This window comes from Hemicordylus capensis, chromosome 6 (assembly GCF_027244095.1).
Source record: "Hemicordylus capensis ecotype Gifberg chromosome 6, rHemCap1.1.pri, whole genome shotgun sequence".
Taxonomy (NCBI): Eukaryota; Metazoa; Chordata; class Lepidosauria; order Squamata; family Cordylidae; genus Hemicordylus; species Hemicordylus capensis.
The window spans coordinates 112,440,788-112,466,714 of NC_069662.1; the positions used below are offsets into that span (position 1 = coordinate 112,440,788).

A 25,927-nucleotide genomic window follows, 5' to 3' on the forward strand; every position below is an offset into this window, starting at 1 on the left:
CCAGTGACCCTACTTAAAAAAAAAAAAAAATCCAGAGCTCATATACAAAGTTTTGAGCAAGGTTGAACACAGGGATCATTTACAAACATTTTCTTTTAGCACCTCATAATTATAGTAATTTAACAGAAGGCATGATTCCTCCAAAATGAGCCCAAGAAAATACCATAATTGCTTAAACAGAAGCACTTTTCTGAGCCAGAGGACTTACTGGAGCCTAACTGATCATTTTTGAATGTTTAGGGTTGACAATACTGTACCCTCTCTCCTCTGCTTCCTGGATTCCTGGTGGGCTAATGAAGGTGAACTGCAGTTTCTCAATATTGCTCCCAGCACAGCTCTGAGCATTTATGATGTCATCAGCTACAGCACAGAAAGCACAGATTCATGAACTCAGCATCTGGCAGATAAGTGAATGAGGAGTTGATTTTCCAGTATTTCCGTCCTTTCCTTCCTCAAACCCTATTATAAAATTCAGGTGACACACCTTGTGCCTTCTAGTTACATATTCACATACACTAGCATTATGTGCTATGTGTTTCTCAGCTGGCAAATACATACAGTACTTGTCTACAAAGCTTAAGCAGAAACATGTGATTTCCCTCCTGTTTTCATACATGTAAGCACCATCTGCTTAATGGTACATGACTAAGTAAAGACCAATCAATTTAGGCCCCACTCCTGCTGCCCTCTACTTCTTTGACCCAGCCAATCTTTACCATAGGCAGAGGAATAATTATCAGAGAGCAAGAATTGAAAGGAAGCAAGTAAACTGACAACATATAGAAAGAGAAATTACACAACATCATAAATTACAACTCTACTCCTCCCTTTTTCTTGGTAAATGTTGATGGTAACCAAGGGTAAAGGCAACAGTTCTGCTATTTTCAAACTTGTATTTTTAACCATAAAGTCTAGAGACTTCCTTTAAAAAAAAATAGAAGTGCAATTCTCAAGATTCTGAACTTTTCACCTAGAATCAAATTTAATGGTGCTTCTGTAGTTCCATAGAATTGGGACATACACATAATTCTGGGTATGGTGCACATGCTTAAAAAAATTAAATGTTACATGACAAGTGGTCCAATAAAATGTGTATGGCACAGAAAGGTTTTCCATGGGCCTATTTTCTCCCTTCTACTCTTCCACTACAAGATGCACAGATGGGCACATACTCAGACAGTGCAACAGGGTGTCAGAGGGAATGGGAGACCTTTGTGTCCCTCTCATAACTTATATTGTTATCCAAACTCCCCACTATGTTCAATATGAGTTACTTTATCAAGGTGAGAAGGAGAGATGGACAGCAACATGGGAGGTGCACACAAGTCTCATATTTACTTTGCCTGTGGGCATGTCCATGTGCATATGTTAGTTGTGTATGGGGAGATGGGGTAGAGCAGGACTCGGTGAGCCCCATGGAAATCCTTCACATATTTTCTTATTCTAAAATTCTCATTTACTGCATGGCTCAGATGATGCTATTCTCAAGATGGTTTGTAATGCTCCTAATTCCTAGTTTTAACCATGGTTACGGTTGTTGCTGATGTAAGTCTTAACCATGATTAAACCTTGGAGGAAAATGGTATAAACATTCATACCAGAGAGGGAAGGAAGCTCACAAGACCATAGCCACCTCCACTTAACCTTAGTTAAAGGATTCAAGTATTTTGTGTGCACCATCCACAAAGTGACACATACACTTCTGTGCCAGAAGTTTCCAAACTTCAGAGAGGATGTTAATGAAAAGTTGTTACTCTTGAAAGAGAAATCTTTGTACACCTTCCAAGTTTGTCATGAGTACATTGCCCAATGGAGGATGTGGTTAAGCCAAAGATGGGCAGACTTAACAAAACAACATCACTTTATCTTGCTGAATATGAAAGCAGCAGCAGCGAAATATTTTATATTAGGGTAATGATGACCTAGCTTGAATTATTTATATTATATATTCTTCATCTGATAAGTGGTTATTAAGAAACAGTACAGTCTACATGCACTTTTATACATCTTCCAAATCTATATATTTTTAAAATCCACCACTTATGCTATCATGTAGATTTGTATGTTAGGGGATTTTGAATCCTCAAACTAATCAACTACAGAGATTCAGATACAATAACGGCCCAATGATATCCATGTTACACAATGCTAATCCTCCCAAACCAGCATTCTGAAAAAGTCTCAAAGAAAATGCATACATTAAAACATGTTTTGAACATAATCTATAATTCTTTGTAAACTATTGATTTTAGAAAAAAGCATAGCATAGTCTTTATTTCGGTCTTTGAGCAACATAACAGTAAAATAGACAAAAACAGTTCAAACAATCTACTTCTACAAAATAATAAAAAGTCTCTATAGAATTACTTAGTATAATAAGTAGAAGAAGCTAGAAGTTAAAACTATGAATATAAAACTATATATAAAAGTTAGTCAACAATAATAACAGAATGACACTGAGTATAAAGGTAGCAAGACAGCAAAATTATGTAATCAATACAGAGCAGTGTTAAATCTCATACCATATTGTATTCTATACCAGGGGTTCTCAACGTTGGGTCTCCAGATGTTATTGGACTTCAGCTCCCATAATCCCCTGCCCCAGTGGCTTTAGGTTGGGAATTATGGGAGTTGAACTCCAAACACATCTGGGGACCCAACTTTGAGAATCCCTGTTCTATATTATGTATGGCAGCAACATATCCAGCAAGTGGAGGCAACATACTTATAGGCTTTAGAATATTTAGTTCTTAATGAGCTCTAAGCTATAAGGCAGAACTTAGCCACATTATAGGATCTGGAGTCATTCTGATCTGCCAAGAGGAAATTTTGGTAAAAGGAATCAGTACAGCCTGGATATGAGCAAATATCCAAATAGATTAGCTTATGCTGAATATCATGGTAATAGTGACAGTACAAGAGTACATGAGCCGTCGTTCCAATCTCACCAGAGCCACAGGGGCAAATACGCTCTCCATATGGAATTCTTTGATATCTCCCTTCCAACACAGCTGTGCACAAGGCATTGCATCAGCCCAATGTCAGGGCGCCCCCCCCCCCCAAATAGAGCAAGATTGCAAACCTTGTATAATTCATATGGAACACTCATACATGTTGGATTGTTCAGTGCTTTGTGTTTAGAGTACAGTTATTGTAACCCACAACAGTCCAATTTCAGATGCACGCTTATCGAATTCCACTGAATTCTAGGGATGTATACGGAACCGGTGGCAGCTAGTTCGATGGTGGGGGAGTTACCTTTAAGGAGCAGGGAGGGTGCTCTCCCCCCCCCGGTTTCCCCCGCCGGTGCTGTATTTAAAAATGGTCCCACAGGATAGCAGCGTACCTCCTTGACACCCCATTAGATGTCAGACCAGAAGTGCCTGGAGTGCATGCGCATGCCATTCATGTGCGTGCACTGGCACTTCTGGTCCGACATGCACTGGAGCATCAAGGAGGTATGCTGCCTCCCACAGGGCCATTTTTAAAGTCAGCACTGGTGGGGGAAACATAGTGGGGGGGTGTAAGAGCACCCTCCGTTACAAGGTAACTCCCATGCTGTTGAACCAGCTGAACCACCAGTCCTTCAAACTGGTTCAGAGGTCTGTAACCGGGCCTCCGAACTGGTTTGTGCACATCCCTACTGAATTGTATTTCAGGATTTCTCCAGGGTAAGTACTTCCTGATGATAATCAGCAGAATATAATAATAAATCCAACAATTCTAAAATGTTGTTGTCTTATACAAGCTATTTCCTGAGGCAAACATTTTTCACATGTTTCCCATTTAAGTTGTCCTATATACTGAGAATAAAGTTCACTCAACGGGTGTAGCTTGCTGGTATGTTGTATGAATAATGAACAAGTTTCTAGTTTTGAACATGTAAAGCAGTGTATTGTCCTTAATATCCACTGATCACTCAGTAAAGAGAAGTTGAAAAAAGATCCCTAGGCAGAATTTATTGACAAAAAAGAACAGGTCACTCATGGAGTGCTAGAAACTCACCTGACTAAGCACTCCATCGTGTATATGTGAATGTTCATGCAGAAGTGTGAAAAAGCTTTTTGCACTGACCTTTTTTCTATTACCTCTCCATGCCTAAAGATGGATAGTGAATTGTGCTTTTCTATCAAGTTGTTAACAGGCGTTACATCTGCCTTAGAACCAAATCTGCTAAACAAAGCTGCTGAAAGTGCTCAAAAGTGGGAGGAAATAGACAAGCAGATTCTTTGATACGTTATTCACAAAGTGCATGTGGAGTTGCAAGTGGAGTCATTCTTCTCTTAGTTACAAGGTATATCATTTAGTCAAGATAATTAGCATGCATACAGAAATCACAATATTTCTGTTTTGCAAAATGTAAGATTTTACACTTAAGTGGCTCAAGTATGTGTCTTGAACACACTTAATCCATTGTCCTAGACTCATAATTTAAAAGAACTGTACAGCTATACAGCAAACAACAGACCAAATTTTTCCCCTGGAGACAATTCACAATCCAATAGAATTATCTTTTCCATATGGAGAATTAAGCAGTAAATCTTCCTGCAAGATAGGTGACTTCCTACAAGATAGGTGACATTAATAACTGCCAAAGGGTTTCTCAGACTGACAAACCAAGGGGACAAAAATGGCCTGCACTGGGGCAGAAACCACCTTTCTTCCCTTGGTGTGGCTTGATCTGTCCCTTGACAGCAGTGACAGGAGCTAATGGGGAGCCTTTCATCAGTTGTGATGCTTCCATCATCAGTGGTGTGTGTGTGTGTGCGCACACACACGCGTGTGCGCACACACACACACACACACACACTCATTCATGTTGCAGTGGTGACAGCCATATAATGGGCAAAGTTGATAGAGAAAGCAGGGGCTGCCTACAGAGGCCATGGGTAAATTTATCTTGGTGTTCATGCACAGAAGCAGATTGCTTCCATCATCATTTGATCATCACACTGCTGCTAGCACACTTCCTGCAGGAAATGGAGGCCTACAAAGGCAGCATGGTAGACTATGGGGGCCTGAAACGGGCTTTCAATAGATATGTAACTACAAATTACAGCGAAGATGCTGCCTCCTATGGCTACTTACACACAAGGACTTTAGGAGCCCTGATCAGTTATAACACCCAGCTTTCAGGTGGAAAGGGATAATGGCAACACTTTTTACTAGCTCAAACTGGTAAGACCCTCTATATCAGGGGTGCCTAACCTGTGGTCCTCCAGATGTTTGCTGAACTACAGCTCACATCATCCCTGGTCACAAATTATTGTGGCTGTGGATAATGGGAGTTGTAGTTCAGCAACATCTGGAGCAGCACAGGTTGGGAACCCCTGCTCTGTATCAATGTCCTTAATTGTACAGCCTAGGAACCAGTGATGGCTCCTAGATTCTGTTCTTGCCTACAGGCACGAATACAGAAACTGTGAATAATGAAACCTTACCCCTATGGGAATCTAGGGCATAGGTTCCTACACACAAAAAATGCTAAAAATGGGCGGGGGGCATAAATAAGAGAAAAAGTACCTTGCTCTGCAGGTCTCCAGCAATCCCCCACCCCCGGCAATCTCTCTAACTTTAACAAAACATCACAGCATTTTTTTTAAGAGCCACAAAATGGTTTCATGCTGCCTCCAGACTGGAAATGGCTCCAGAAGTCATTTCCAGTGACCCTGAAACCGCAGGCAGGCAAAAACCACCTATTTTTGCACCCTCAGATATGGGTTGAGGTCCCTAGGACCTCACCACAGATATGTGAAACCGTGTTTGCTGGGACTGTGGATGAGGGTCATCTGAACTCTGCACAGACCATCTGGCAGTATGTGGAGACAAACATTCTCACAATGCAGTACTATGTTTTGTCCAATGCCAGACGGGAGGGCTCCTTTAAGGGAAACAGCCCTCTCAAGCCCCTGCGCCATCTTGGAGGGTGTGCACAGAAGAGTAGCTCTTGCCAGAACTTTCTGCACAGAGCTCTTGAGGGCCCTCCATCTCTCTGAAAGGGCCCTCTCAGTACTGAGAAAAGCACAGTATGCAGAGGTCAGCACAGTGAGAAATGACATGGTGGTTTGTTTGTTTTTTGCCAAAGTGGCCCCGCTTGAAAAATGGTTAAGAATTACTTTATATCAAAGGCACCCATCACTATAGAAGCTGCAGTGGATTCAGAACACAGTGGTACTGCCCTTCCCTTTATGGAAATGGGTCACCAGAAGCATTTTAAAGCAGTGGTCCAACATCTGCATTGACTCCTGGAACAGTTTGTATTTTACATCTATAAAACCCATAAAGCCTTCGGCCTGACCAACACACATCCTCCATTATGTTCCATCATGCTTTCTAAGATCAACTGAATATATTCTGTTGTGGTTACCAAATGCACCCTAGATCAGAAACATCAGGAGAAGTGGAGATATGATGTTAATGATGACTCCACAACTATCAAGCTCACTTTCTTAGAGGCTTGTCAAATCTCAGACATTTTTTGGAAGTACTGAAAAGCTTTGTTATCTTTGTTATCTCAAGGGAATAGAACTGGGCCACGTGAGGGCAGAAGTTGTAGCATCTGCTACATTTTAGTTATTCACATAGAATTTCAACTAGATGTTTTGTATATCTAACCTACTATTGCCTGCTCGGCATTTTTGGGTGAGGCATACAAAGCACATTATGCCAGCTTTGGGCTTAGGTCTTGGAGAATTAATAATTATTATAATTAATAATAATCCCAAGATATAGCACAAAATGACACCAAGTTATTAAGAAAAGGTGTGCCGCCATAATAATTTCCCAGGCATTGTTCTCATTTCAAAATATGTCTAGAGTTGTATTTGCTGTTCAAGAATTAGATGTAATCAAAAATTAAAAGAAAAAGAATGAAACGAGATCAATTTACAGTAAGTTCTCTAATAACCATCTGGAGGAAAGCAAGCAGTCCTCTGAGTTTGTGGGGCTGGGATAGTTTCCAGGCTCACTTTCCAAGAACTTTGCTTACCCACTGTATAGGGCTCCGGCTAAGAAAGAAAAGAAGATGTTTAAAAGTCCATCTCCGAGGTCCAGTTTACACTGAGAGAAATTCAAAAACGCAAAGGGGAAGGAAGGCACTGTAAGTCTACAGAATCAAGCGCGGAGAAAGAACCACCCCGTTGCTGCTACTCGAATACCTTCAATCGAGGTTACGAAGTGGTACTGTGAAGTGCCAGACAGACAGATACGATTCCCCAAACCCCAGTTTAAGCCGCTCCCCCTCCCATTTTATGTAAAACGTTAGCTGGCTTCTGTGGCAGCCGGTCCAGATTTCAAAGAGACGCCAGTATGCTCGCTTCTGGTCTGCCCAGCAACACACACCTTCCATTGATGTGCGTAGAAGTTTCCCCTTAGCTTTCTCTTTCTCCCTCTCTCTCTTTCTGAACCCAAGTCTCAGCCATCGGAGCAAGGGGTCGTGAGTGTCCACGGCCCGTTGGGAGGAGTGGGGGCTTGTTAGGGAGGGGTGGGAAACGATCCAGGATCCTTTCCTTTTTCTCCGGTCCCTTCTGAGCCTTAAAATATTGATCACCTTTGTTCGATCCTTTTTCGAAACTGCCCTCCTCGTCGCACATCCTTAAAAAAAACACAACCAAAAAAATCTTGGGTTTGAAGTGAGCAGCAGCTGACAGCCAAGCATGTGGTGTATAAATATTGAAATAAACGAGCCGGGGGGGGGGGGAAAGGGGGGATATATGGAAAGTGGGGGGGAGAGGGAAGGAAGGAGAGGTGGGGGGGGGACAGAGCAGCCCTAGTGCGCCTGGTGCTCCTGTGCGGGGCGCTGCTCTCCGGGAGTGAAGGGGGGAGTAGTATTTAGAAAGGACGGAGGGAGGGGGGAGAGATAGGAAGAGAGGGGGAAGGGAAGATAATAGCATTTAAAACAACAACAACAACACAAGCCCAACAACAGTGATTAGCTCCTACCCGTCGCACAGGGACTGGGAGGGAATTGTGTGTGTCTCACCTGACTTCCTCCTTCCCCGGGGCGGCGAGGGAGGCAGAGATAGGCGCGCACACACCAGCCACTCTTCCCACCACCAAAAGCAGCCCCCCAAAAAACCTGAGGAGAGGCGAGAAGGGAGAAGAGGCGAGAGACGAAAGCAGACAAGGAGAAGGGCTGGCGGGGGACACAGGCAGGCGCGAGCCCACCGCCCTCCAGCCAGGCAACCCGTCTCCTCTCGCTCCTCGGAACCCGCGCGCAGTTTTTTCCTTCGCGCCAGCCCGGAGAGTGGCGGCGGCAGCAGCGGCAGCTTCTCTTCGCCTTCTGTTCTGCACCAACGTGGGCAGCCTCCGCAAGGGGGAGAGCCAGCGAGCCAGACAGCCCCGGCCAAGCCTCCCTTGTCTGTTCCAGCTCCGAAGCATCGCCCAAGAAGAAAAGAGAGAGAGAGAGAGAAAGTCCTCGCTGTCAGGGCTGAACTGCAGAGAGAAGCCCCGCTTTGGGCACTTCGCTTGCCCTCGTGTCTGACGGGAGGGTGGAAAAGGCAGGCGGGCGGGCGCCGCCTTCTCGTCGTCTTCTTCCTCCTCTCTTCTGCTCAGTCGCCGCCTGCCAGGCAGTTCAGGAGTGGGGGAAGGAGGGAGGGAGGGAGGGTGGTGGTGGTGGTGGTGGTGTGGAGGGGCCCCCTCCTCCCTCGCGCTCCTTCCTTTAAACGCCCACTCCTGATGGGTGAAAAGACAACTTGAAGTTCAGTGCAATTAACTTCGCCGGCGCCTGGGAAGCTGAAGGTGTCGCCCAGCCTCGCCCGCCCTCTCGCTGCGCTCTAATGAGTGAGTTGGTCTCCTTCGCCTTCTTTTTTCCTCCTTTGCCTCAGCCACACTGACACATCGTTTTCGTCTTTGGGGTCCTGTGTGACTTAGTGGGAAAGGGTCATCTGGACGGGTGCGGGCTATGCTCTTCTTCTTTTTTTATGCGTTAAATAGAATTTCACAGTCAGACTCAGGCAGAGATTTGATTTGACTTTATTAAAACAAACAAAAACGCCCAAGCGCTGTCGGGGTTGATCTTCTTGGCAAGTGACTTCCGTGCGCGCAGCAGCAGGCACCTGCTCCCTAGCCCAAAAGTTGTAAGCAAGCGAGGTCCCCAGAAAGTTTGGCTCAACTTCTAACCTTCATGCAAAAGTGGGCTCCGTTCAGGAGAAGCGTAAAAGTTCTCTAGCTTTGGGGAAGCAGTGCCGCCAGATGAGTGCGGGATGGAAGGAGGGCGCCGGGCTGGGGAGGTGGAGGAAGAGGCACGAGGAAGACCACGCTTAGCTGTGCAGGCATGGCGTGAATGTGAGTGTATGAGAGAGAGGTCGTGTGGGGTTTTTTGGGGTGGTGGTGGTGGTTTATTTATTTATTTTTTTAAGTCTGGTCGTGTGCGCGTTGCTAGGGGTGGAGGGAGACGGTGGAGACGCCGAATCGGGAAGAGGTCAACCTCTCGGTGCTTATTGGTGGGAAGGGCAGAGTTTCTCTCAGCAGGGGGTCAAGTGGCCTGCCAGTGACCTTAGGGAGGCGGCTTCCCACAGGTGTGTTTCTTTCTCACCGCGTGAGGTCCTTTTGCCGTTCCCTGGCAAAGTATCCTGCGTTTAGAACTGGGTGGTCCCTGAGGCGGCATCAAAGGAGCCAGAGAGGAAACGCAATTTCCTTTTGATATTAACCTGTAGCTAAGCTTGCGGGATTGAGAGGGGAGAGATCTCCTCTGAGGGGCCCGCTGGTTCGCCTGGCTCAGTTGAAATGTCCCACCAAAAGTCACGTTCCTAGGACTCTGGGTTCTTCTTTTCCTCCGTCTTTGGCCACACAGACCCAGAGTCACTTCAGACAGACATTGTGATCCATCGTCGTAATTAGGTTTTCTTTAAAGCCCAAGCCAGAGTTTGATGTGTCTGCAAAACCCCCTGGCTTTTCAGTTCTGTCCTTGAAAAGCTTTGACAACTAACTTCTTTCCCACTTGTGCTTGAGCTAAAGTTTCTGTTTTAGTGGCAGAGAAATCTTTAACCTTTAGATTATTAGTCTCTACCTTCTTACCTTCAGTAAGAAGTTTTATTCAGGTCAGTTTACAGGTTTATTCAGGTCAGTTTACTTGTGAATTTATTGGGCAAAGCATCCATAACTTCAGAGTAAAGAATTCTATGGTTCAAACATATGATGTACTAACAGATCTTTATTCTGCTGTGTGTGTTACTAAAGGATATGATTTAGGAGCCACTCTTTATTTCTCCTGAGTATTATTTTGGTCTAGTACATTCAGATACTTGTCTGCTCCAGTCTGCTGGCAAACATTAGCATTCAAGCTTACATTTTTGACAAATGTGCAGACAGGAATAGCATGAATAGACATCTTAAATATTAACAACCTAAGCATCTGTTGTGAAACAAATTTAATATCTTTACTCTGTTTTTCTCACATTGTTAGGAAAGGTTACAATATGTGTAAAATTCCAACTTTAGTTGGCAAAAGGAATTGACTGGGTATTTTGCTGTCTCTTCAAGAGTGTTTAAAATCACCACCAGATATTGGGGGTGGTGATGATGTCTTAATTTGGACCATTGCTTTAAACAAAACATGGGAAATAATATTCATCTTTCACAATGGCATGAATATAGCTTAATATGCTTACATCTTGCTGTTTTAATTTGTTCAATCTATGCGTTTCAAATACATCACCTATCATTTGGAAGTGATAACACATACACAAAACTGAAGGACAAGAGAGATAAAAAGCAAATGTACAGGAAAGCACAAGTCTGCATATGCAGATCTGTTTGCATGTAGCATGTTACAACATACAAATAATGTTACTTATCAGCTACTGAGATCACCACAGCTAATGAACCAAAAATATTTTAAAGAATATTTTCCCTTGGAATGAAAAAATCCCAATTAAAAAATAAGAACATATTCAAAGCCAGTACGGTTATTCATATAATAGATTCATTCTTCTTCTCTTTCCAACAAGTTAAGATGTATAATGTACAATCATTATTTGTATGTAAAATGAGTTTATTAGATCTAAAACATGTAAATGGAATGTGTTCTGTTCATGAGGCCTAAAAAAGAACTTTCCATTTTCATATGCGTGACTATTGATCTTTTAAATTGCAAAGTAACTCCTTAGAGGGTTTTCTTAGAGGACTTATTTAACAAGAAAAATAAGTTCGGTATCCCACTTATGTCAGTAAAATCACCCTGTATTCAGTAAAGATACTATCTGACAGAGAAAATGTACTATTACATAAATTCTGAATTGGAATATGACATAGGGAAATGGTTTTGGCATGTGGAGTTATGGTTTGTGTTATAGGCTCATGAGGTCAGCTGACAAACACCTGTTTTGAATTATTAGAGGAAATCCTGTGTTTACAGTTATTGTTAAGCAAAACTTGCAAAAGATCACAGTGTTGCTGTAATGTCAAATCCCTAATGACATATAAGCAAGTATGCCCCTTCAAAGTGCAGAAGTGCTTATCTTTAATGTAGAAAAAACCTACATCTCTTAGAAGTTATTAAATATGTGTACTTTCAATTTCTGCATTTAAAAGTGTAGTTCTCAAAACCAGAAGCAAAATATATTAAGTATTCTAATTCCTTGACAAAGTTTTGCAAGAATTTAATAAAAAGCAAAACTGAAGACCATACAATTATTGTTATATTATTAATTAATATTTAATGCTTTATGTGAGAAAGAACTTATTAATATATAGTAACATATGTTAAATGTATCTCTATTAGAAAATATTACTGTAGATACATTTCTAGAATGGCTAGGCTATGTGCACAATGTTCATACTGTGTTTGAGAATGGGTACTACTATTAATTTTACAAATATGTCTTTGCTCACATGTTAGTTAAACATTTTGTTCAGCATTAAACTCCCCCCCCTTTTAAACTGAATGCAGATTTTTAAAGCACCTTTAAAGATCCTTGATTACTCAGTATTTGTGTGTGTGTAGACTATATTCAGGTCTGGCTAAATATTTCATATTTATAAATACCATATCAAATGTTTAGCACCAACTTCTCCCGGAACAGAGCTGTAAAAATACTTCTATTTTTAAGATACTAGCATAAAAAACTTTAGGCACCTGGGCAACCAGGCAGCTGGAGTTTTTTCCTCTCAGGTTTGATTTATCAAAATGCATATTTCCATTGATGAAGCAATTCATCATATATGCAATTCTGTATATCACTGCAAACATCATTACTGTACAGTGATTATTGTGTCATATATTCAAGAAGAAACTAGGCAGTGGTTGAAATTAAAGACTATTAGAAATCTTTTATTTCATTAAATGATGGTATAAGTTGCTAAAATGAATGGTTTTGATATAGTTGGATTATTTTGTTGGCCTTCTTGACCATGTTGGCTTCATCAACAGAAATGTTATATATCTAGAATACAAGGGTATATCTCCCTCTTAACTGTAAATTCAATTTTACTGTAATGGGCACAAGACTTCAATAATCTGTTCCCTTTCTTAAATCAACACTTTGGACTTAAAGTCATCATGCACTTACTCTTTATTTACGCTGCATTAAGCTGACAGCACAGCAATCAAAGGAAAAATATTACTTACTTTCATGAAGTAAATACCAGTTTATAAGTGAGTGCATGTATTTATATCCCTGTCTCCACTAAATAATGGCTCTGTCTCCATTTTAATATCTACCTGGCAGCATTATCCATGGCAACTGCAGCTTCCTTATTAGTGTATGGAAAAAGTTTTTATCATTTGGACCAGGAGCAACTCATAGGAAGATTCCATGCTGCTTTGTGCAGTGCTGAAGCTGGTTTTAAAGAAGCAGTAACTAATTTTACATGGTATGCTTCACAGGGTAAAAATGCTGTTTCTGAATAATAGTATGCCTAGCAAGTTGCAGATCGTGTATATTCGAGCTGTTGAAGATAAGGGCAGAAGTGTATTATTAATAACTGAAAGCACATATGTGTATGTGAAGAAAAAAATGTTCAGCAAATCTGTCACCATGAAGTCTAGTGCATTTTAAACAGCTTCACTTATTACAAAGTTTCTACAGTTTACAAATTTGTTGAATAAGTTAAAAGGGCCTGCTTTAACATAACTTAAATTTTGGAACTTGCTGTAAAGTATGTTCCTCATTCCATATCCAGTCATTACATATATCTCAATCTCAGACTCATTATTTGCAGCAAATAGGAAGATAATAGTGAAAATAGCATGGAATGTAAAGATAAGTAGAAGGAGAAGAAATAAATGTTTGGAAGTTCGTTTAGGAACTTTCTATTTTCAAATTTGCAAGACAAACTTTAATTTCATTTTTTCAGGATGTAAAGACCTATTAGCACTTTGAAAATACACAAGAAAGGTTAGTGCAATGGTCACTTTTCTAATTGTGCTACCTTGTTATTAGTAGACTATAATAATTTCCCTCCTGATTAGACTACTGCATGCCTACAGTAATGTGTTTGACTGATCATGGTGGTTGTCTAATATATATGATACTTACAGATCAATATATGGAGGTGTTTTTGGTTTTTTTACATTATCACAAATACTTATGATAGCCTAGGCATGTATATTGAGACTAGTTACTTCACTTAGTTGTGTCAGATAATGTTTTTAGATTTATAAGATACATCAGGAGTAATTCCAGATACAAATCAACTTGCATCTTTGAAAATTTTATCTGAGAGACTTGCAATGATAGCAGTGATAGTGCATTTTGTATAGAACGATGGATTATGCCACAAGTACATACTGTTGTACATCTACACTTTTTGTGTGGATATAATTATTCTAGGGCAGACTAAATGTGTTAAATCTGCATATAAACTCTCAGGAATATCTGGAAGCAATTACATTGTTTTAGTATATTTTTAATCAGTTTACGCAACACTTCAGGTTATCAGTGTATTGATAACCCTGATTGTGTTTCCACAAATGCCAGTAATTGAATTGCTTTATAAGATATGAGTTATTAAGCATATGTAGAGATGTTACCATCAGAATTATATATCTGTGGAACATAGTGTTCACCAGTGAGATGAAGTGATGCTACCCCAGGCTTCTAAGGTTTTTTGTTTTGTTTTTCATCCATTTATGGCATTGCACAAATTCAAGGGCTTTAAATCTAAAATTCTTCTCTTCCCTTGGCATATCAAGGCTTGGCCAACACAACTCTGATGGAGATTGTGCAGATCTGCTATTTTTTTTAATGGACATACAGGAACTCTTAATCTCTCTGTCACTAGATCTCATACCTTTATTAATTTCTAATGGTCACGCTAAAGGTCCACATACTAAGCTGTGTCTCTTACTCACTGTGGTAATCTTGGAAAGCAATTTATTTTTGGATGCGCTAAATACAACTCTTAAAACAGCCTGTGTGTATCCCTTGAGTGCTTTTTACTCTGCCTCCCAGGGGGCCGGGTAACACTGGAGACAACATTTATTACTAGTTTGACTTCACATAACTACCTGTATACATTCTATCTGAGATATGTTCATAGGTCTCTGGAATGAAAAGCACACTGCTGTGTAAGTGCAAAATATTGTTGTCATAATTATGGAAATAGAACCTTAGGTGTAAAGATTTTCTTTGCAAATGAGAACATTTCTCAGTGGTTAGAGTATGCAAAATCTGTGTTCCCAGTATAGCTATATATGAAGAGAATCACTTGTGACAAACAGATCCGAACTCATTAACAGAAAAGTGTTTAGTGTTTCCAGTTGTAACATGACAAATAATAACTGAAAATGCTTACAGTGTACGATAGTAGAAAGGCGTTTGTGCCTATGAGAAAGGTTCCTTCAAAAAGTCTCAAAAACAATTAAATGCACCTTATACGTTTTAAAATTTCAGTTTTGTTTTTGAGGATTCACAGCCCTATAAATAATATCTTGTGCTTATCAGCTGTATAGCCATAATCCCATGAGCTCTATTCTTGCATAGAAGTGTGTAAAATGGTATGCTTTCACAGCTGCACCATGTGGCCTCTAGCAACACAAGCCTACCCAGAACTTTGAACCAGTGTAGCACTCATTGGGGAGGCAGCACCGGTTCGCTAGTATGATGGGTAGATAACTTACCTATGTAGTGGCCATGCTGGAAGCATTGTGATTACTACAGGATACCTATGTATATGTGATTATATGCATCCAGTATAAAGTAGTTGCCTTTTAAAACAGGATTACAACTGATAGGCAGCACAGCAAAACAGACCTGCCAAGTTCAAGTTGCAGCTCTGGTAAAATAGATGGAAACCACTAGTAAAACTGCTACAGCAACACATCATTTTACTTTAAAATTCTATCGGCTCGATTTTAAAATTTGAATGTTTATATAGGATGTATGTTTATCCTTATAAGTTGTTGACCTCCCGCACACTCTTTCTCCTGCTCTCTTTTTGCTTTTAATTAAGTCTGATAGTTATAGTGAACTGCCCTTGTGCCATAAAACCCTAGAGCTGCTGCTGCTACATACACAAACAAAATTTGCAATCCTAAGCATCCTCCCTACTTGTAAGTCCCGTAGGACTGACTTCTGAATAAATATGGTTAGAATGGGGATGTTAGCCACAGAGCTTGTCAGAGATATTATCACATAAAAATAATTACCTATATAGTGTTATAATTGTTTGCTTTTTAAAAGAGATTACATGAACATCTTTGCCTTTGATCAAAACAATTAAAATACACTTTTCAGATGGATTTTCTCAATTCCAAGAGGCATTCCCCCCCCCCCTCTGGTAATGCTAACACACTGCATAAGCCACATATTTGTGAGTAGTCCAGTGGTCTCACTGAAACCTGTAAAACATTCCGTTGGAAAACTGGTTTGTTGTATGCCTTGTAAATATATTGGATGGAGGCTAAAAACCTATCCCATGTGATATTCCATAATTTTAAGAGTACACATAATTCTAGAGTTCTAGCATCCACCAACTAATAAGATATTTGTAATTCCCAAACTATGTCCCGCACTGGTGAAATAATCCTTTAGATTTTGATGAGAGGTGATAGGGAAAGTACTTAGTTTATACACGGTGGCTAACATGATGAGGACAATTATTCATAGTGGTACCATTGAAATTAAAAGGATGTGCTAACTTTTCCTTTTAATTTCAATGGGACTACTTTGAGTAATTTTCCTCCTCATGACAGCCAGTATCATTTTGGTGATTCTAATGGAGAGAGTGACTGACTATCATTCCAAGCAAATCAAGATATTTGCTTTATTTATATTATTTATTTATTTAATTTAAAGTTTAATCTGTATCCATAAATATCTACAGCTTTTCTTAAGTATGATCCTAATTATGATGCGTATCACTGAGATCATATTGGTTTGAGACTCAAAGGGAGTTCTTTATTCATATATTAGGGCAGTATTTTGTGCTTTAAAAAAATAGAGTAAAGAAACAGAGCTAGATTTTAGTTTTGCTCTTCTATCTAATACATTATTCTGCCCGCTAACTTCTTAATGGAATGGTATGTTGTTTATTTATTAACTGCCTTGCATTTTTTGAAAAGCAGAGAATACTCTCTCTCTCTCTCTCTGACCAGTATGTACATGGCTTAACACCGGGATGCTTGTGTGTGCATGTGTGTTACAGCTACTACCGTAGAAAAATGGATGCTAGTTTTTTTTAAATTAAGAGTTTAGCTTGTCAGTCTTCAAAGTATTGTGTTTGCAACATCCTCCAGCATCAGAAAAGCCACATCAGGCACCTATAACTCATCGGTTTACTCTTTTAGTGTGCATATCCTTTTTTGTGTACCTTCTAACTGTCCAAATACATGAAGATATTGGTTTAGACCTCCCCATGATGTGATATCACTATCTCAGTTCAGACAAGGCAGAGATGGCTTGTGACTTCAACTGGAGAGTGAGGATGATAGATTCTGGCTTCTTTTCTATTTTGGATTTGTAGCCTTGATGTTGACCTTGGCCCTGCACTACAGTAGTTAGGAATGCTTTTCACCCGTTGAACTGTGACCTATTGTTTCTGAGTGGAAATTGAGAAATTGCCATCTATACTTTCATAATGTCATAGTGTGATGGTTGTATTACATTTTATATACAACTGTCCTTAGTTTTTGAGGCTGAAAGATGGCTCAGCTGCTGACAAGATGAGTGGAACTGTACTCCAAAGGTTGCACTGGCTTCCTAGAACTTTCTAGGTGCAATTCAAGGTGTGATTTTTGTGGAACCATATGGTTTCATTTCTACTGAAACTGTAATCTCATCACCTGCTGTATTTGAGCTATTCATTCAATGAAGGAAATGGCTGTTGTATGACGTTTGATGCAACTATTACGTATACTTTACAATTTTATATTCATTTGGTAACATCTTGTCTAGAGACCTTTTATAAACAAAATATATCAGCAGAATGAATCTAGTGCTCACACATATGTATTTGTTGCATAAACACATCAAACTATTTCTGGCATGCAGAAAAATATTCCCCAGAATCCTCCTGCTGTATTTCTAGGCAGTATTTCATATATAGATTCTATCTCTTTAAAAATGCAGTCTCCTCTATTTGCCCTATTAATTGTTGATATGTTGCCATCCATGAGACAAAAATTAGAGCTGTAATTAAATAATCATGTGATGCTCCTTAGTGCCAGTGAGAGCAAACTCATTTTTCCAGGCCCTGATGGTCACTGATTATTGTATTACTACTGGCTTGCTTTATTTATTTATTTTTATGAACAGCTATGCATGTTAACGGCTGGCCTTTTTAAAATTAAAGAAAGTGAGGAATACAAAGTCAGTTAATTGGCTAGTAGACCATAGGGACGTTAAACAGACTTACCTTTTCTGCGTTTGGTCACCTGATTGGGAGAACTACATCAGTGGTGTGGTTTGTGTGCCATTTAATTTACACTGGTGTTTTGGCTGGGGTGGATGCATATGGGGAATGCCAGGAGAATTACAAAAGGAGCAGGGTATTAAAATTCAGAAATGATTAAAATTGAAATAAAAGGATGCTGCTTCTTTGGCAGTACTCTGGCAGTCATAATGACACACAGAGATTAGTTTCCACCTTCATCTTTTCCTTCTTTCTCATTTCCTCTTGTTTATTGTTGACACATTTTCCCTGAGCCTTTGCTTCTCATCTCTATGTCTCTTTCACATATTCATACTTTTTAAAACCTCCCTTTCCTTTTTAGTATGGAGAAGCTTACTTAACCTTATTATTACAATAACAGAATAGGTTATTAATATTTAATATCCATGTGTTTTCAAAATCTCTTAAACTTGGGTCACCTCTATTAAATGATCAGTCATTTTATTGTTTGTTAATCCTTATCTTGCTCTTATAGTTTCTTAGATACCTTCCTCTTTTAATGGTGATTTAACTTGTAATGTTTAAACACCTGTGTTAGGATACTGGAATAAAGAAAAGAACTTATCAGTCATGGATAATCAATTATGCATGAATTCAAATTTAACAGATGGACGTTGGGAGTTAAAATTTTCTCGTTTGGCTTCATGATTTTTTTTTTCCTGTTTGTGCAACACCTGTCTCTTATGTATAGATAAACATCTAACGTAGCTTACAGCTTTTCTTATATCTTTGTGAGGTTTTTTCCCTTACAAAAATTCACTTTTACCTGTTCTTCATGCCTTCTTATTCTCTTTATATTTAATGGTCTCATACTGACTTTGGGGTCAGTATGGTGGCTTGCGAAAATACTTATATAATATAATGCATATAATGTGGCACTTGCAGCTTAACAGTGCGCAGTTTAACAGACATCCCTGTGATATTGCAGCGGGATAGCACTGACCTGTGTGTGTAGCTGCAAAATGCATGCTTATGCATTTGTACATATTATGTAGATTGCTAAGACAGAAATACATTCAGAAATTATCTAAACAGAATGTTATTTGACTTAACAAAACAGTACTTGTATTCCATGACAGCAACACAGATTTGCTAGAGATCATTCTAGTTAATTAAGTAGGATAGTATGCTACCTACATTCTACTTGCAATTCTGTGGAATGTTTAGACTAGCACTCTCAAGAATTCCACAGGATTTCAGCCACCAAACAGCTTTATTTATTGCTGAAACTTACATTAATGTATATCTACATCAAGTAACTATTGTGGTATACCTGCTGTGATTCTTGATTTAATCTTTAGGTTAAAGCTATCATTCAACTTAAAGGGAGCAGAATGCAAACTGGCACCCTTAGGTTTTGCTTGCAGCAACAGCTTGTTTTGGGTAGTCTTGTAAGTTTTGTCTGGGAAAAGGTGAATACAGATCTGAATAAAGAAATGAGAAAAGAGTTGTAGGCTTCCTACAACGCAAAAACCGCTATGAATTACTTGCAGCTGGAGATCAAACAGCTATAATACACTTAACTTCAATGCATTAATCCCCCCCCCCATAAATGTGCATTAAACTTGTGTGCACACACAGGCATATAATATGATTTTAAATACAATTTCATAGTTACTATTTAGACTATTCAGGAATATTTTGTATTTCAGAAACAAACATTTTTGTATTATAGTATGCAATTGGATTGAGTTGTATTAAATAAACAATATCTCTCCTTTAAATATTTCACTTTAAACTCAAAATGTGTATTTACAGTATACATTTGATATTTGAAATTAAATTTTATGGTGGCTGCTGTATTGTCTTCAGTGAAAGAAAATACCTTTCCCTGAATTATTTGCTTTTAAACCAAATCACCACTCATGAATGGCACAGAGAGAAATCTCCAACATACCTAACCTCAAAATACCAAAACATTTATTTTAATATGCATTTGGGAAAATGCTAATCATTTTTAAGTTTTCCTGTAGGGGAAGAGTTTTAAAGAGGAACTGAACCTGAACGACTGCTCAGCTCACTGTATTTTACATGAGTGATTTTGAGGAAATGAACATAGACTTGCAATGCAATCCCTAAGCATGTTTACTCAGAAGTAAGTCCCATTAGTATCAATGGGTCTTTCTCCTGAGTAAATGTGCTTAGGATTGCAGCACAGAGCATCTACATACTTATTTCTCTTAGACGTGCCATTCCATCGGAAATCACATGCATGGCGGAACTCTCGTGAGAGTTCCAGACATGTGAGCAGCAAGCAGTTTGGGTGGGCAGTGGAGCCACGCACACAGCAGGAGGCAATTGGCCGGCCGGTGGACTCGGCCTTGCGTGAGGAGGTGGGCAGTTTGGGTGGGTGGTGGAGCCGCACACCTGGCAGGCGGAGGTTGGTTGGCCGGTGAGCAACTGAGGGAGCTGCCGCCATTGATCGAGGCTTGACCGACTGAAGGAGGAAGCAGTTTGGGCAGGCGGTGGGGCTGCATGGGTGGCAGGAGGTGGTGGCCCAAGTGAGGGAGCTGGTGGCGGCGAGGAGGATGGGAGGCTTTGGTGGCTCTTGGAGCTGGTGGCAGTGAAAGATGAGGAGGATTGGAACATTGGACAATGGAAGGAGGTGGCAGAGTTTGGCCAAGTGAGGGGGCTGGTAGGGGTGAGCGGGACAAAACGGTGCCTTCTTTGCACCGACTAAGGACGAGTGTGAATAAGTGAGGGGAGGAACATGGAGAACAGGCTCCAGGTGGCAGAGAGGGAGCCTCAGAGAGGGTGGTGGGCAGCCCTCCTCTCCACCCATCCTGCTGCCAGCATGTCAGGATGTCCCGCACTGGGGCCAAGGAGAAACCACTATCTGCAGCACAGAGAGGGAGGAGGGGGTGGGGGGTCCAAGCGAGGAAGTGTGAGGGGCAAAAGCAGTGACTAAGACTAAGCCAAACAGGAATAACAGGTGAGCACATGGGGAGAACACACACAGCCAAGCAGCAAGTGGGGCGTGGAGAGGAAAGCCCAAAGTTTCCCGACAGGAGACCAAAGGCTAAGTGCACTACCACACAGCTGACCTCTGCTCTGTGCGGAGTCAGCTAGTTTTACTCAATATTGCTTTTATTCTTGTGTATGTTTATTAGATACATTTTTATACCATCTTTCATAAGGCATCCCAAGGCGGTTTACAAAAGTTTAAATACTGTAAAACTCCATAAAGATCACATTTAAAACCTTACCAGTTAAACAATAAAAACCACAAAACATGCCCCCCTAAACCCCTTTATAAATACAAGCAGAAGCAGGAAAGCTGAGACACCCAGCAGCCCCTAAGGGGTAAAAGCCTGGACACATAAAGTATTTAGTTGTTTTTTAAAAGCAGCCACAGATGTCAGAGTGGACATTCACTGGGAGAGCATTCCAGAGCTTGGGGGCAACAACCGAGAAAGCCCTGTCTCACATGCACAGCAACTTGGCCTCTCTCAATGTCAGCACGTGGAGCAAAGGGCTCTCTGACAACTTTGTGGGTGGGTAGAAACCCTTGGGAGCAGGCGGTCCTTTAGGTATCCAGGACCCAAACCGTTAAGGGCTTTAAAGGTAATAACCAGCACCTTGAATTGGATCCAGAAACAAATTGGCAGCTAGTACTGCTCTTTCAAAATAGGTGTAATATGCTTCAAACGAGCAGTTCCATAGAGAACCCTAGCAGTTGCATTCTACACCAACTGAAGTTTCTGAATAGTCTTCAAGGGCAGCCCCATGTAAAACACATTGCACTAATCCAGCTGCAACGTGACTAAGGCATGGGTAACTATGGCCAGATCTGCCTTCACGAGAAAGAGCTGCAGCTGGGGCACTCCTGGCCACTGCCTCCACCCGAGCATCCAAAAAGCAAGCTGTGTACAGCAAAACCCTCAAGCTATGCACTTGCTCTTTCATGGGGAGTGCAACCCCATCCAGAGCTGGTTGAATTATCCTATCCCAATTGACTTTTCTACTGACCAGGAGCACCTCCGTCTTGTTTAGATTTAGCTTTAGTTTTTATAACAAAGTTTATAAGAAAGCAGTCAAAATATCAGTGGATAGCATACTATTTTCTCAATGGAATATATATTACAGTAAGTGGTTTATAATGGTCAGGGGGATCAGTCTTCCTTAGGTTCAAGTATGTGTTATGTGTTGGGGATCACTTCACACTGTTGTTTGCCGAATGTGTGAAAGGAAAATAGCAACTGACATGCCGTATACCAAGTGCTGGAAGATACACATCTCCTCTTCATAATTCACATGCTCACCCCAGCAAACAGGTGTACATGCAGCAAACATGGCTGCTGCATCTATAAGCATGAATTTGTCCTGAAGGAGACAGAGATGCTTAAATTTGGAAATCTTAAAACTATCCCCCTTTGATGGGATCCTATCTCTAATTACCCATCCGAGTTAATTACTATTCAAATTAGGTATTCTTTATCTGAATTAGTTACCCCAAAAGACTCTGCTATCACTGTTAACAGGTAGCTAAGAAGCAATAGGTGGTGGTGGGGAACATCAAGAGTATGCAACACTTCATTTCTTCGATTATTGACCTAATATTCTGATGTTGCTATTAATTTTTTTGGATTCTTTTAAAAGTTGGTTATAACAATTCAAGAGCTCTTTTAAGTATATATGTGATTGGAGGAAAGATTTCAGATTACTTGTATACTACTTGTATTGCTTAATTGCATTTAGTATTAGGCTCCTAAGGATGTGTTGCTGAAAATAGCAATGATTATGCAGAAACTGATTTTTCAGCCTAATCTTATGGATACCTGTAAAGATCCGCTACTGTATCAGCAGTTGAACTAGTGCTAGCTATTTGGCATTCTGTTCTTAGTCAGCATTCTGTGGTCTGTTTTGGCCATGGCATTTTAACCTTATTGTCACACAAGTACAACAGTGATTTTGGGCCTATCTTGTTGATGTGAAGAGGGCTGTGCATAGTATTGCTCCTTCCATCTGCTCCTTCAACATGAACCCTACTTTTCAATCCAAATGGTAGTTGTGGAAAGTCTTCCAGGGACAGAACAAGGCCTTGGGCACTTGACAAGAGCTGGAAATAATCTTGTCTGGGACAACTTGCCCAATTGATATGGTGGCCTAAATGTTTAAGTCCCCAAAGTGGGGATAGAGAACTTGGTAACGAGTATATAGAAACAAACAGCAGTGCCTTAACAGGACTTAAGTCTCTAATTTGAACACAATGCACATTTGAAAAGGATATATATGTATAAGTGTTTAAAAGCTAATGTCAGAAGCCTCAGACTGAGATGAGACAACTGGAGTGCTTGGTAGTAAACGAGAATATAGATATAATGGGTATAACGGAAACCTGATGGAATAGTAAAACTCAGTGGGATATGGAACTCCTTTAATCTAAAATCTATAGGGAATGATGTACTGGGGGTCATGTTACCCTATATGTCAGATGGCGCAGAGTGCAAAAATGCAAAACAAAACAGAAAACTTAAAAGGCATATAAACTTATCCAGAGAATCCGTGTAAGTGGAAATCTCAGGTCCCAAAGGTAATTTAGTAGTGGGAGCATAGGGTCAAATTAGATGTGGCATCTAACACATTTCTGACATCTAAGCACATTGTTGAGATTCTCCATGTTTTTGGTCAAATGCAGCCCTGGGGTGGTGGTCCATGGACATGGATTTAGCCTTTTCCTGTGTTTTCCTAGTGACAACTACCCACCATCAAGTGCTATTTGTTCCTGGAGGACAGTATTTGTTGAAAACAAGATGTGCAGAATTCCAAGCATGGGATTCAAAGATGTGTTGAACGTAATGTTTAGAATGACCTAAAGTTTATCTTCTTTGATCAACAGTTTATGGGTGATCTTGATATGGAGAAAGAAACCAGGGATGCACCAAAGGAAAAATACCCTCACATTGGTGGATTAAATGTACTTTCAGCAAAGGCATAAATTTTTGGGATACAACACATTAATGTATTTTAGAATGGTGAGTTATCTGACTGGCTAGAGGGGAGGTCCTGAGTGTAAAGAGGTGACCTTCGACTTGATCCTATGATTTGGTGCAAGATGTAAGTGCTGTTGAACTGTTTGAGAACAGTGGCCAACATCCAGACTGACCCAGGCCTTGACAAAATTATTTGGATCTAAGAGCCAGCCCGAAAATGTAGGAGCCAAACAATTACCAGACTTAGTGACTGACATTGTTGTGCAGAGGGCAAATGGGCTTCTCTTTATTCCTTTTACTTTGCAAGTAACATAAGTAGAACAGAAACAGGGCTGCCTGTTTTACTGAATAACTCTGCCTCTGAATATCCTAGTCTAGGCGCCATGGCTCCTTGGTGTCTGGTATTTGTAAAGCCCTGGACTAACTCTCTGTGGATGTTTCAGAGTGTTCCGCTGCATAAGGCAGAGCAAAATGTTCAGTGATCTCCCTCTACAGCTGCTTCTGCCTCCCAAAACTATGTCCCTGACAGTTGAGGGATGCCCAGGGAGATAGTTTGAGGAGGCACAGGCAGCTGCATAGGGAAGGACAGATTATCAAACATCATGCCCTTGCACAGCAGAAAACTGGTGGAGGTTTAGTCTGGATGTTGGCCAGTGACTATAGCACTACCATGTTTAAATGCGGACACAAAATTGCCCAGAAAGTATCACATTTAATTTCAAAAGAGGACTCTTCTAAAAAAAATAAGGGAAACTGAAAGGATAGTCAGAATGAAGGGTCAAATGTCTTCAGGACTACACTATTTAAAAACACTATAATAGAAATTCAACTAGTTTATATAGAGAACAGGAAAGGTACAAACAAGTCTTAAGAATATACCAGTTTGGTTAATGAGAAAACTATAAAATGCAAGGATGCATCACTTTAAAAGTAGAGCTTGACTATTTGAGCAAAATAAAAAGGAGCACTAACTTTGCCTAAACAAATATACAATGAGAACATAGCAAGAGAAAGGAAAAAACCCCAAGACAAACAATGAACAAGTATTTAAATATATGAGAAGCAGGAAATCAGCAAGCAATGTGGTCAGACCATTAGATCACAGAGGTGTGAATGGGTTATGGAAGGATGATAGGAATTTAGAGAAGCTGAATAAATTATTGGCAAGTATCTTCTCTGAGGAAAGTGTTGGACAGATCCCATGGCTGGGCTGCTTTTGTAGGGGAGCATGTTTGAAGAGCTGGCCAAATACAAAGAAGAAGTTCTAGGGCTAACCACCAAATGATCAGCTAACTGGTCACTAGGTCTGGATGGCATCCATCCATCCAGAGAATTCTTAGGAGCTCAGGTCTGAAATGGTTGATCTTCTAAAAATATGTAAATCATCACTATATTGGTTTCTTTACTTGAGGATTATATTGTATAACCCCACTGAGGGGTTATATCTCAATAGTAGATTTGTTTCCATGACTTGCATGGAGAAGGTCCTAGCTTCAGTCCCTGGCACAGCCAGATAGGGTTGGGAAAGACCATTTACAATCAGAATAGACAGTAATTTGCTGGATGGTCTGATTCTGTGTAAGGCTCACAAGTTCAAAGCAGCCAATGTTATACCAGGCTTTAAGGAAGACTCTAGGACAGGGATACTCAACGTTGGGTCCCCAGATGTTATTGGACTTCAACTCCCATAACTCCCAACCAAAGGCCACTGGGGCTGGGGATTATGGGAGATGAAGTCCAATAATATCTGAGGACCCAACGTCGAGAATCTCTGCTCTAGGAGAAGCCAGGAAATGAAAGATCTATCTGCCTAATTCCTGACTAAGGTAAATCAGTGGCATTGGGGAGCTAAATTGGGCACTGGTCCAACTCCTGAAACACCAGGACCTATATGCAAGGTGCTGGGAGGTGTGTGATCACAAATCTGTTATGCTGCCACTGCCTTACCCCACCTGCCTCCCCATCCACCAGTGTGAATGTCCCAGCCTCTGGGGGCATTTGTAAATACGGAGGCAAATGGGAAAAGGCAGCAGTGACATGAGAAACTGAGGGCACTGCTATATACCTCCTCCTACCATTCCCACAGGAAAATAATGACACAGGGCCCTCAGGAGAGAAGCCCATTCACCAATGGGAAGGGGAGGAGAAGAAACCACCTCTGA

At 40.6% G+C, this 25,927-nt stretch overlaps 1 protein-coding gene across 3 annotated transcripts in view; it reads left to right on the plus strand.

Annotated features, from left to right (window-relative positions):
* The first annotated feature begins 8,643 nt into the window (after positions 1-8,643).
* Positions 8,644-25,927, plus strand: part of SATB1 (SATB homeobox 1) — a 158,614-nt gene continuing 141,330 nt past the window's right edge. Inside the window, exon 1 of one of the 3 annotated variants that reach the window (XM_053261230.1) lies at positions 8,644-8,781. In XM_053261230.1, the coding sequence (XP_053117205.1) occupies positions 8,778-8,781 (4 nt within the window). In that variant the 5' untranslated portion in view covers positions 8,644-8,777. Of the gene's footprint in view, positions 8,782-13,319; positions 13,338-25,927 lie in introns of those variants that run through there. The other 2 variants (XM_053261224.1, XM_053261232.1) reach the window with 2 other exon arrangements.